The sequence below is a fragment of the Rhinolophus hipposideros genome, assembly GCF_964194185.1.
Source record: "Rhinolophus hipposideros genome assembly, chromosome: 23".
Taxonomy (NCBI): domain Eukaryota; kingdom Metazoa; phylum Chordata; class Mammalia; order Chiroptera; family Rhinolophidae; genus Rhinolophus; species Rhinolophus hipposideros.
In genome coordinates, this window is record NC_138069.1 from 42,959,629 (window position 1) to 42,972,109 (window position 12,481).

Genomic DNA, 12,481 nt, shown 5'->3' on the forward strand with positions numbered 1-12,481 from the left:
GGTCAGGTACATCCATGGGAAGGGTGACGCTCAGGAGACAGGAGATGAATTATTCGGGAGGGTGTCAGTTGGCTGAATACACAGAATGTCAAGGAGACCTGAGTGAGGTGGGTCTTTACCCCACGGACCCCCTACCCTCACTTGCCTGGCCAGACTCCCAGGATCCGACTAAGAGCTCTTAGTGCTCCCCGGAACCCCAGGCCAAGCGGCCACTCCTCGGGATACCTGCTCAGCTTCGCAGTGTTCTCCAGGCTGCACTGGAAGAGTGGGGGACCCGCTCAGAACATACACTGGGCCCTACATATGGGGGCGAGGCCATAGCTGCGCCAAGGCTGGCAGCACAGCCCATCCAGCTCTCGGACCTGGCCTGGGCATTTGTCTGAGACAGCTGGCGAGCTGTTTCCAGGGGTGGTCTGTGGCCCCCAAACCCAGAGGAATGCCCAATACTGTGGCCTGGGCTCAGCCCACCAGGAGTTCACTGCCCAAGGCTCTGGGCACACTAGCTGGTAACCCTGGTAAGAAGAAGTTCCGGAGGGAACTCGAGTGGGTCCTGCTTGTTAGGAACGAGGCCCAGGTGCAGATGCAAACGCTTTGTCCCCGCCCCACCCCCCACGACCCGGGAGGGCTCTGGAGGAAAGTGTGCACTGTTCATACCCGGCTAACATTTACCGAGTAGGACCAGGTCCAGCACGGCCCTGGGAACCACGGGAGGCAAACCCAGACATTCCTGCCTGTGCACAAGTGCCCAGCCTCACAGGGCAGGCAGAGCATGGAGCTGTGCAAACGGGGAGAAAGAGGCGCTGTTCTCAGACGGTGTGTGCGACAGAGGCCTGGGAAAAGGAAACTGGGTGCCTACCGGCCTGATGGGTGCGGCCTTGCCTGGGGCCGCTCTTGGGCCCGTCCCCAGCGGCATTGAAGGCAGAGATGCTGACCAGGTAGCGGGTGTGGCTGGTCAGGTTCTTCAGCTTCAGCACCGTGTCTGGCAGGAGCAGAACCTTCACCTTCTCCGTCTCGTTCTGGCTGTCTGCCTCCCAGTAGTAAATCTGTTAGAAAGAGCAGGAGCTTGCAGGCGGGCCATGGTTCGGGTGCCCCCACCCGCATCTGTTCCCAGCTGCCAGGAGCGATGAGCCCATGTGTGGAGCTGTGTGGTGGGAGGGGGTGGAGGGGAACCTTCTCCTGCAGAATTAGGGGTGGGGGGTGGGAGGTGGGCAGTGAGGTCAGTGCCCGGTGGAGCGACAGCCACGGCTGTTAATGTGGTTTGGGGAGCTGGCGATTCGCATCTCTTAGTGGTCCATCTGGAGCCTAAGCACTGCCGAAGTGCACAAAACGCTGCTCAGGAGCAGGGCTGAGGACGGACGTGACACTGCCCTTCAGCTTCTAGGAAAGTCCCCTTTCTTTTGCAGACCTAGCTCTGTTGGCACCTTCACACATGGCCTCTGCCCCTTCCCCCGGGCTTCTGGAGAGCGGGAGACCACATGTCCAAGCCTGCTCCAGCCTGCGGGCAGATGCCCTGCTTTCCCCGAACTCCCACATTTGGGTCAAGGCCGACATCAGTCTTTGGTGAATGTGGGTCATTAAAACGAGGAAAAACAACATGGAGACAAAGCACGCTGGGCTCAGCACCGGTGGGACAGCCCCACGTTTCCCCTGGATCCCGTTCCCTCTCACTGAGTTTTCATGTGCTTGCGGGTGAACTTATGTCCGGGATGAAGGTTTGCAGAAGTTGTCTGAACTGCTTCCCTGTCAGCTGTCGGAGAACCACTGCCCCGGGCAGTGCCAGCCAGGCTGCCCGAAGACAACCCTGATCCATGGATCCCCTCTGGGCAGGCCATCAGAGCAGCTCACCCACGCGTGAGAGGTGCCCAGAGCACCCCAGCCAGCTTTCTTGCCTCTCACATGTGTGTGTTGCACACGCTGGAGCTGCCCTCCTGGGTGAGTGTGGCTTATTTCCACCTGCAAGAGGCAGTCCAGCTTCTGCTCTCTGAACTGACCAAGCGAGGTCCTCTGCTCGAATCCTCCTCACTTGAGACCCATATCCAAGTTCAGTGTCTTTATCATTAAGGAAATTAGAAAACATATTTTGAACATACATAAATGGCACCTTGCCTCCGAGCTCACGAGCCTTTTCCTTACCTCATTAATCACTGTAACAGCCCTGCCACGGAGGAAGGTATTTATTTTCACAGAACACCTACAAAAATCATTTTTAAATGGACATCTAATTGGTCCAATAGTCATCAGGGTGAGTTAGCCCATAGAATTTGATGATGGATCCACTTGAGCTCCCACAGACCAGACAAGGAAATTCATTCTGCTGCAGGATGGGGGGTTTTCATGAAATAGCAGGGGGCTGTTTTCTCCAGGATGGTCTTAGTGGATCTCATGGGCTTCTGAGCTCACTCTGCGGCTATGATCTTAGAGACAGACCACTGCAAGGGTAAACCAACTCTGGAATTATTCATCACCTGATACTCTGGTCTGGCCTGCTGCCTTTCTTTTATCCAATCTTTGGAATATTTAATGTGGAATCATAACATTTTATTGTGGTGTTTCTCAAAGTCAGGTTCCTAGGAACCCCCCACCCCCAGGGAAACTTGTTAGAAATGCACATCCATGGGCCTTACTCTGAACCTACTGAATCAAGAGATTCACACAACGTTCAGTAGAGACCCAAGGGCAGAGCTGGGATGGAGGAACTGTTTTCTTCAGTGTGCTGTTTTACTGTCGGCAAAGATACTGGAGACTCTCAGAGCAGGTGCGGGAGGAGGATGGGCTCCCTGGCCAGGCCTGGGAGGGAGGGGTCCCGGGCACAAAGCAGCTGCAGAGTGAACCAGCCCCCCCTCCCAGGCCAAGGGGTGAGGCTGGGCTAAGCCTGCTACAGCCTCTCAGTAAGGCTCATAGCTCTGTGGGGTGCCTGTGGTGGGAACCGGAAGACCTAGTGAGCCGGGAGCGGCAGCGTGGAGGGGCCTGGATTCCATCTGGGAATTTGGGCTACTCATCCTGGCATATGGCGACCTGGAAGAAAGAGCCAAACCGTGCGAGGGAGCATTGCCTTGTAGCCCTGGACGTTCCCGTTCTGGCTCTCGGGGGGCGGCGGGTCCCAGGTGACCTCCAGCTGGCTGGCCGTGAGCGGGCTCACCTGCACGTTCTGCGGGGCCATGGCCGGGGCTGGGGAGAGAGCAGGACAGGAGGGCAGCTGAGGAGTCTGATGACACGTGTGGGGCGCCTGAGACTGACACTGTGGCCTGGACCCTCCAGCCTTATGCCGGAGAACACTGTAAACCCTTCCCAGACTCATGTTTTTAAATGCATAAAACAAAATTTGGAGAATTACAAAGAAAACTGATCACACAGAGGCTCAGCAGAGTGTCTGAAGACAAAGGCACAATGCACACATCTACATGCTTCGTGACTGAGACACAAACTCAGCCTGAGGAGCTGCTCGAATGAGCTCGGTGACACTGATATGGTCACGCGCATAGGAGACTGAGGGAGGCGTGACGTGTCCGATGGGCTTGGGGAGAAGGAAGGCATCTGCGTCTCCAGCACCAGTTTAGGAGTCTGCACACACATGGCTGGCCCTCCACGAGGGAGGGAAACACAGACCTCACTGATCCCCGTTCCTCTGTGAGGCCCCTACCCCGCCCCTTCCACCGGGGGACACCGCTAGGTGCTGTGTTGGTGTCAGCAGGGCCACACTGCATGAAAAGGGCGAAAGATCGCTGACGAGGACATCATGGCTGTCGCCTCCCCAGGTGGCTACTGAGAGGTGGGGCGTAAGAGAGAGAACGCATGTGCGCACTTCAGAACATTTCTACAAGCTGAGTCCTCTCCAAAGACAGGCTGCTCTGCCTGCTGGGACCCTGCCGTGCTCCCTGCTGGGCACTCCCTGTTGAAACCTGTGCTGAAATCAGGGCTGTCCTGGGGGCCTGGCTGCAGGAGACCAGCTGGGCCTTCACCTCCTGCAGCCAGGCCTGTGGCCCAGGAGCGCTGCCTTTTGCCTCATCCGTTTACAGGCCATGATTGGAAACGATAAAACAGTCGCTATGGAGGGAGACAGCCCAGCACATGGCTCTCTGGGAGGCCTTCTCTGGAGAGAATGACCTTCCTAGTCACCCCCTCCCCACGTTCCCCTCCCTCCCCCAACGTGGAATAAAATAGTAATTAACACCCACTCAGCCTGACACCAACTATTTATTTTGCTCTAACTGTGTGCTTCCCGCATTATGGCCGCCCACCCCGCCGTGAATGGAAATGCTAATAACCCACACCAGGTTGTTGTGACAGATGCTCGGCCTCATTATCAGAAACTCTTATTTACCGCTCCATTAAACAACAGAATCACACAAAAAAACAATTCAATCAAAACTAACTGGAGGAATTTTAACAGCCACATTAATAATCCAAAACATAAATAAAGTTAATGTCTTTTGCATGTTTGCCATCGGCAAGTCTATCCAAAATTACTGTCGTACAATTAAAAAGTGAAAGGCAAAATTGAGCACGGCCATTACGCTGGTAGTGGGTTAGAACCGTCTGTGCGTGGTCCCCCCACCCCACCTCAAAGTTTCCTTTTCAAAGGTGCTGCTGTAATAGAAACACGCTCGGGACGGGCACGTCCGTGGGAGCCAGAGGCATCCAGGCGCGGCAGGAGCACCCCTGGAATCCAGGGGCCCACGTGCCCTGCACTGCGGTTGGCATGTGCTGGGCGAAGTCCCTGGTCCTGTCCTTGTGGCTGAGCCACAAGCACTGCTGTCTCCACGCTGCGATGCTTTGGTGTACCCACCAGCTATCCTGCAGCATGGCATTTTTTGGCCATAAACAACCTGCAGGTGACAACGACTTTTTTGATGATGACACAAGCAAGGAAGAGGACAATATAAGTAAACACGGAGCAAAGCATGTCGGTTTCAAGGCTTCTGTTTCGGGCTCCTGTGAGCTCCAGGTCTACGCTGGCAGCAGGAGCCTGAACTTTCAGGGAGGCACTGCTGTGTACAACCTGGATCAAGTTCTTGCCCGTTGTAAGGCGTGTTTGGTTGGAAACCGAAAGAGCATCTGATGAGCCATTATCTCTCGTTTTCCCCCCTTAGCATTTGCGGTGTATGGAGAACACTAATTTCAGATAAAAACGCTTCTTAAAATGCATGAAATTATTTTTAAGAAGCATTTGGCCCAGCAATCACTGGCCTTTGCTGATACCCAGCTTGCCTTCAAAGGTGAAGGTACAAAGCGGATTCCCTCTGGGTGTCTAATGTCAATGCTGACGACGCCGTCACACGGCGGTTACACACAGTCCTCGGCGGGACCACTCCTGCCACCTGGCCGGGCGCCGCCATGTCCTGGGAGAGAGCTTGCAAGGCAGTGACAGAGAAACTACAGGCACTTGTAGTTAGCGGAACTGCAGAGATTTCTGGAATCTTCTGGGATTCTGCAAAGTGGGGTGCTACGGGCTAGTCCCTTGTGGGCAAGCCCCACACAGCAGTAAGGGCAGCACTTTGTCCATGTCGCTGGACCCCCTGGACAGGTTCACTGCCCCCGCCGTGGCCATCACACGCGTCGCTGAGTAGCCGTCGGAACACAACGGCTGCCTGCCTCAGTCTTACTGTGCTGGTGAGTGGAGGGTCCTCCATGGCCCCCAGCTCCATGTCTCATGACCCTGCAAACCTGGGCCCCTCCTCAGGGCCCTGCCCTGTGGCCCCTCTCACACGAGTGTAAGACCCTCTGCTATGAGGTGAGGTAGCTGGACAGGCGCCAGTGTGCTCGAACCATGGAAAGAAAAGGAAAACATGTCCATAAAGACATCTGGTAAACAAGCAGCGGCTTGAGAGAGCGTGGGAAACTTTCTGTGCTGCAGGACTTGTAACTGCAGTGACAGTGTGTGTTTATTCATTCAGCTCGTCACTTGCTCGTTCAAAATACCCACTGCCCTTGGTGGGAGGGTCGTCCATCCAACCTGCAGACAGTCCCGCTCCTGAGGGAGAGTTACACGCCTCCCCCCATCCTAGTTTGGCCCTTAGCAGGAGAGCAGTAGTGACACGTAGGCAGAAGTGACATGGGCCACTTCCTGGCAGATGTTTCCAGAGGGTTCTGTGGTCCGCTACCTCCTCTTCCCACTACACAGGAGCAGCGGGCCCCACACGGGCTGGGCCCTCAGTCTGTGTCTTGGAAAGAAGACAACAGGAAGCGGGAGAGACGTAGTAGTTGACCTTGCAGGACAGGGAATGTGAGGGACAAATACACGTTTGGTGTTTAAGCAACTGGGATTCGGCAGTCATCTGTTGCCATAGCATGACTTCGCTAGAATTTTCCCGAGTATCAACAGGGCCCCAGTCTTCGGGCTGAGGGGTGGGTGGATACGAAGAGGTAAAAGACAAGTTTAACAAGACAGAGAAATCACAATCACAATTCCGGGTTGAATGTGAGGACGGGTGCAAAGAGCCAGGAGAGGTCATTTCTGGCTGGGGGATGTGGGGTTTTCCCCGGAAAATAGTAATCCGGCTGTTTGTTAAATAACGGGAGAAGTAGCATGTGACAATGAGAAGGGTAGTGTAGGAGGCAGGAAGGGAAGGGGAGAGCCAGCGGGGTGTCAGAGCTGACCGAGGCCCCACCGGGCACCCACACACACACCATGTTAGGGTTCCACTTTCACTTTTTGTGATCCAGTGATTTATTATTTGGGTAGAGCAAGTTTTTAACAAGTAATCGGAGGATCATTGTTTATGTTTCAATATAATGAAATATTTTTTATGTGATAAAAAAAATTCTACATTCATCAGTACACTTTAATTATATCAACATTTCTCTGGTCAAACACTTTCTGATTTCCTATTGAAGTAAACAGGAAATAGAATTCTCTAATGTAATTTACCTTCTCAGCAAACTTTGCCAACACATCTGCTCCCCTAAGCAGGGTACCTGGAGACAGACTCCAGGTCTGGGTAATTACGTGGCCTCTGGGGCCACATACAGGAGCTTTAAATGGATCAGAGTGCTTCAGCTCGGCAGGGGACAAGTCAGTGGGGAGACAGCAACCACTGACTCAGTGCAGGAAAGCAAGGAGGGGCAGAATCTCAATAACCGAGCCTGAAAACACTAAGGCCTGGCTTCTGGGCCGGCGCACAGTCCCCTGAAAGAAAGGCTAGTGAGTCACTGCCCTTCCGAACAGGACGTCCGACGCCCAGGCACCCCAGACAGCTAGGCAACCCTGAGCCCCACTCTCAGGACCTCCGGGTTTGTAAATGAGCCGTTAATCCGACCTTAATTTTTAACAAAGCTGACAACAGACAGTTCAGAGTGAGAAATATCTGACAAATCGCTAATGAGCCTGAGGGACATGGTCACCCTTCTCTAAGCTAAAGCCCATCTCTCTGGAAACCTACAGGAGTTATGAAGGCAAAAGCAAGTGGTGGTAATATCTAGTTTGCTAGCTGCTGGAATCCTAGCGACCCACCAGTGGGATGTGAATGACAGTGCTGACCACGATATTGAGGGTGCTTTTTCATGCCAGGTATCCAGGTAACTCTTCCAAGCCGTTCTCTGGGTTCATACTATCCTCACAACCTTAAGGTGGACACTAGTCTTTGCCTCCATTACACAGACGGGAAGATTGAGGCCCAGAGGCAGTAACCTGCCCAAGTTACTTAGCTAGTGTGTGATTTTTGATTCACACTCCAATCCGGCAGCCTGGTTTCGAGCAGAGCCTCCCTCATGGCAAAGTTCTGGGGCAGGCAGGGGCTTTAAGGCCATGGTCGTGGATTCAGGGAGCAGCCTCAGACCACATCTCACTCCTGTTGCCATGCTTTCCTTTGCGCTCCAAGCCCCCAGTCTCACCTCTTACCACCTCACTGTGGAGCCAGAACCAAAAACGACTCTAAGGAAGCTTAACAAGAAAAATCAGGAAACTGGTCACAAAAACCGTTTTAAAAAAAAATGCTTTGTGTTCCAGACTATAGACATTGTAGATGGGAGGTCTTGGGAAAGGCCCTAGACTGCTATTTTTAAGATCTGGGTTCAGCCCGTGGGCCTTAGGCCACTGTTCAATTGCTCTGAGCCTCAGCTTCATTGTTTTTAAAAGAGAAGAAAACACCAAGGTGAAGGGGTTCTGAGATGAAATGAGTTGTGGCGGAGCAAAGAGCAGACGCTCAAGGGGATGAGTTCAGCACACGAGTCGGGGGCTCACTGGCCAGTGAATTGCCCAGTGGGGTGGGTGGGCACCGGTCCCAGGGGGCCTTGTACTCATGGAGAGTGTAAGGAATTATATCACTGCGTGCTGACAGGCTCCCTTATGAACTAAGAGCAGGAGAGGCGAGGCATGGGCACTCTGTCTCCCACAGCCTTGGATGTGGGCATCGTGGACCATGGAGATGGCTCCATCAACCCACGTCCTGGGACTCACAGCCCCGGGGAATCCCCTCCTCCGAATGGGTTAGACAAGTGAGTGGCTTCTGACCAGTAGAGTATGGCAAACATGGTGGGTGGCAGCACTGTGACTAGGTCGTAGTAGACCGAGCTTTCTTCGTAGTACCCCCTCCAGCGGGCTCTCTGCTGCCTTCACACTTGCTAAAGAAGCCGTATTGCAGGATGCTCTATGGAGAGGCCCACATGGCAAGGAACTCAGGGAGGCCTCGGTCCAACAGCCCAGGAAACGGAGTCCTGCCAGCAACCATGCCAGTGAGCTTAGGAATGACCCCTACCTGGTCCAGCCATCAGGGAGATGGCAGCCCTCACTGACCCCTTGGGACAGACCCAAAGTAGAGGCCCAGTTAAGCTGTGTCCTGATTTCCACAGACACTGTGAGGTCACAAGTGTATGTTGTATTAAGCAGCTAGGTTGGGCTAATTTGTTATGCGGCAGTAGCTGACTCATACATTCCTGTCTACTCATCCTGCAAAGTTCAGCTCCTGGCCTTCTGCAGGAGGCCTCACATCCTGTGGAGCTGGCCCTGGGGAGCTCAGCCCCTTTGGGGTCCCATTCCAGGCTATACCCCTCTGACCAGAGTGCTCTCCTCAGGGTCTCTCCCCCTTCAGGGCCTGCAGGCTGAATAACTGGGTGCTGCGTGACAAGCCCTTGGCCCACAGCCAGTATGGGAAACCAAACTCCCCAGAGGATTTGCATAGGACTCGGACACTGGTTTGTGTGACATGTGGGTCCCTTCCAAATATTCTCCATAACCTTCTCATGTTGATGGAAATAGTTTATCAATAATGTCATGTATCGACCCTTATTTCCTGGCTTCCGTGTCTGCTGGGAAAGGTGATGAACCAGATGAGGGGGCAGGTATGAACACACGGGGCACCAGAGGAACGCTGGATTTGGGGACAGGGTGCTCCTGTGGCTGGAACAACACAGGGAGGGTACAGAGCGAGGCGGGAGGTGACCCCAGAAGGCAGACTGGAGCAGGGGTCGAGCGCAGATTTTATTTTTCCCTTTATAGACAATGGGGATCCACAGAGGGGTTGAAAGAGAAAGTGACAGGAAGAATCTCTCTGGCAGGAGTGTGAGGATGGGTGGGGATGGTGATTCTAGAGGTTTCTGTGAGCCTCTGCTAGAGGGGCTGGGGTTTCAGCTCACACTGGGGGAGGTCCTGGCCCTCCGTCTGTCCCAGCATTAATGAGGCCACATCAGGGCCATTCTCCTTCTCTCCCACGTCTCTCAGGGCCACGCCCGACTCTGTACTGCGAGCTTAGGGCTGCGAGCACCCGAGTTCTTGGAGCATCCAGTCCTGTCACTCCCGCCTCGGGCCTCCTCCCCCTCACCCCGCTCAGCACCCCACCTCCCAGGGTGCTTGTGGAGACCTTTCAACGCAACAGGGCTTCCCCCCCAGGTCTCACGGAGAGGGGCTCCTGGGATAAGGGGTGCTGGAGAGAGAGCCTGGCAGAGGCAGCAAAGGGCCACAACTCTGGCTGCTGCTGCGAGGGGACGGCAGACCTGCTCTCAAGTGTGCGCGGCCCGCGGGTCAGGCCACCGACAGCGCAGTGCAGGCCCCACTGCAGCGTCCGGACCTGAAGTCCTTGGCAACTGGTTCACAGAGTGTTTGCACCAAGGGCGCCCCCGAGGGGCCCTCAGCTTTAGATTCAGAGAATCTCTGAGCGTCACCTGCTCATCTGGGATCCAGAGATAGCTATTCCCACCTGGCACCCAGCAGTCTGTCAACAGACGTCCATTCAACTGTTCGTGACCAGCTAGGTGTAATTCCATACCTCACCTACACAGCACTGACTGCGCCGGAGGGGGGCTGAGGGGGGGGCACTGCCACTGACACAGTAAGAAGCGGCCTAGGTTTTCGTTAGTTTAGGACCGTGTGCTCCATTCACAATTACCTGGAGTCCCACCGAATGGTTGTGTGGCGTGCAGGGCAGCCACGCTAATTACGCTGCAGACTGCCACTCACCCTGCATTACACGCATGTTTTCAAGCCCCCCCCCCCCCCTCTGCATCCTTTCAGTGTCGCTAACGGCTCCTGCCCTGGCTTTATTTGTCACTAGGGGGCGCTAAAACAGCGAGAAGCTGTGTGATTATTTTTCTCACTTCAACCAACAGTAATTAAAAACTTGGAGTACTTATAAGAAAGGCAGAACCTGCATTCTACAATAAGTTCTGCGTTCTTAAAAAACAAACCAATGGTTTCAAGATACTTTTCTGTCTTCTGAAACAACACATACGCCCAAAACAACCCAAATGTCACCAAAAGCAATGGAATGCTTATCAATACTGTTTGCGGGTCTGTTTTCCCTTCCCTGTCATGCCCGTGGGTCCGGACATTTGGCTGCTGAGCTGCACTCTTGTGGGCACCTCCCACGGGACATAGGAGCAGTCCCGGCTCCCTGTTTTGGAGATTCATTGCTGGGCTGACATTCAATGTGCCTCAATAACCAGGTGGAGCTCAGCCCCGGGCTTGGACCCGCGGAGGCTGGAGCAGCCACCGGTGCTGGGACACACAGAACAAGCACAGTGAGGCTGCGGGAAACAGCCCAGGAGGCCACGCGGTTCTGAGCCCGGAAAGCTACCAACTCTTGCCACACATGCAGGAGACAGGCCAGTCCCTGGAGAGGACATATGGACACAATGACAACATCAAGGTTTTCCCCATCACGTTCGAATTGAGTACACTTTCCATAAAAATCCCAGCAGAATTTGCTGTTTTGAGAATTTGCCATAACGATTGTAAAGTTCATAGAATGTCTGAGAAGTTTTAGAAAACAGAACAGAATAGGACGAGCAGTACTAAATATGAAAAATATGCGATAAAGTGATATGAATTAAAGGCTTGGGGACAGAACAGATGACGATGGGATTAAGAAGAGTCGTCAGACTCGACTGTGTAAGAATTTAAAACGTGATTAACGTGCACCAGAGAGTCAAGCAGTAGATGACATCAGGGACAGCGGGGTGGGGGGAAACTTTGCTCCTGGACCTTGCCAGAGAAACATCTGTCCAAGGCAGTGACACTGCAGTCAGGTTGTGGCACTGGGTGAGCCTCTGCAGTGAGGGCCGTACGGGCGGAGGAGGGTCCTGGGCCAGGTGGGGGGCCCCTGTTGGCGCTTCTGCTGCTTGTGTGTGGAAAGGGCTAAGGGAATGCTTTGAGTAAATGAGACAAGGGGCATGACCGCAGGAGTCTGCCTGCCCAGGCAGCCACGCCCTTGGAAACAGTGACCTGGGTGCTCAGTCTAAGTCCCAGGTGGGAATCTGTAAGATGATGACTTTTCATGGCAGAAAGCTAAAGGATGAGACCAACCTTGTGTCCCGTCCCCATGAAGCCCAGGCACATGCACCCCACCCCGACAGCAGCCAGCTTTCCTGCAGGCGCCCACGACCACTGGCCCTCACATGCTTCTTCCTGCACGTCCAGTAATAGCTGGAGTCCCAGCAAGGCCACCCAATGGCACGCTTGGGCCACAGAAGCCACACTGATTATGCAGAGTGTCCTGTCATCCTAAGACCCAGACCCAGGGTCCCAGGCCCCAGGGAAGCCTCTGGTGTCAGGTGTGTCTGGGCTGAAAGTACCCCTGGTCTGGCCAGACCTGCCTCAGGCTGTTGGGGTTCCCTCTCCCCTGCCACGTCATCCCGGCTCTACAGATGGAGCCGTTTGGATTTAGAAGGGAGTCCATTCTGCCTTTAAAAGTGGGCTGAGGCTCAGAGGGGAAGCAGATGTGGCCACGGTCAGGGGCTCACCTGACCCCGCCCTTGACGTTCAGGTGGACGCCCGCTAACAACTGGCCGAGCGTCTCTAGGCCAGGCGCTGTGCCAGCACCTCACATGTCTTCAGCTTCCCTGAATCTCCCCCACGACCCTGTGACAGAGAGACCGGGACCCTCCGTACCCTTGCCCGCTAGCCATGGAGAGGAGTCCAGCACCAGGAGCCTTGGGAAGGACCTCTAGACACACGGCCGGCTGGCCAGAGCAGTTGGGGATGGCAGGAGACCGTGGCCCGGCCAGCTGGGCTCTGCCCGCTGTGCAAACCTGGGAAAGTGACGCATCTCCT

General features: G+C 54.5%; 1 protein-coding gene across 1 annotated transcript in view; it reads right to left on the reverse strand.

The window, feature by feature from the left end:
• The window catches only part of SDK1 (sidekick cell adhesion molecule 1), a gene marked incomplete at its 5' end in the record, with an annotated part of 671,475 nt that overhangs the window by 36,373 nt on the left and 622,621 nt on the right, over positions 1-12,481 (reverse strand). Inside the window, 2 exons of the mRNA XM_081035288.1 lie at positions 857-1,043; positions 3,053-3,168. Coding sequence (XP_080891414.1) covers positions 857-1,043; positions 3,053-3,168 — 303 coding nt within the window. The remainder of the gene's footprint in view (positions 1-856; positions 1,044-3,052; positions 3,169-12,481) is intronic.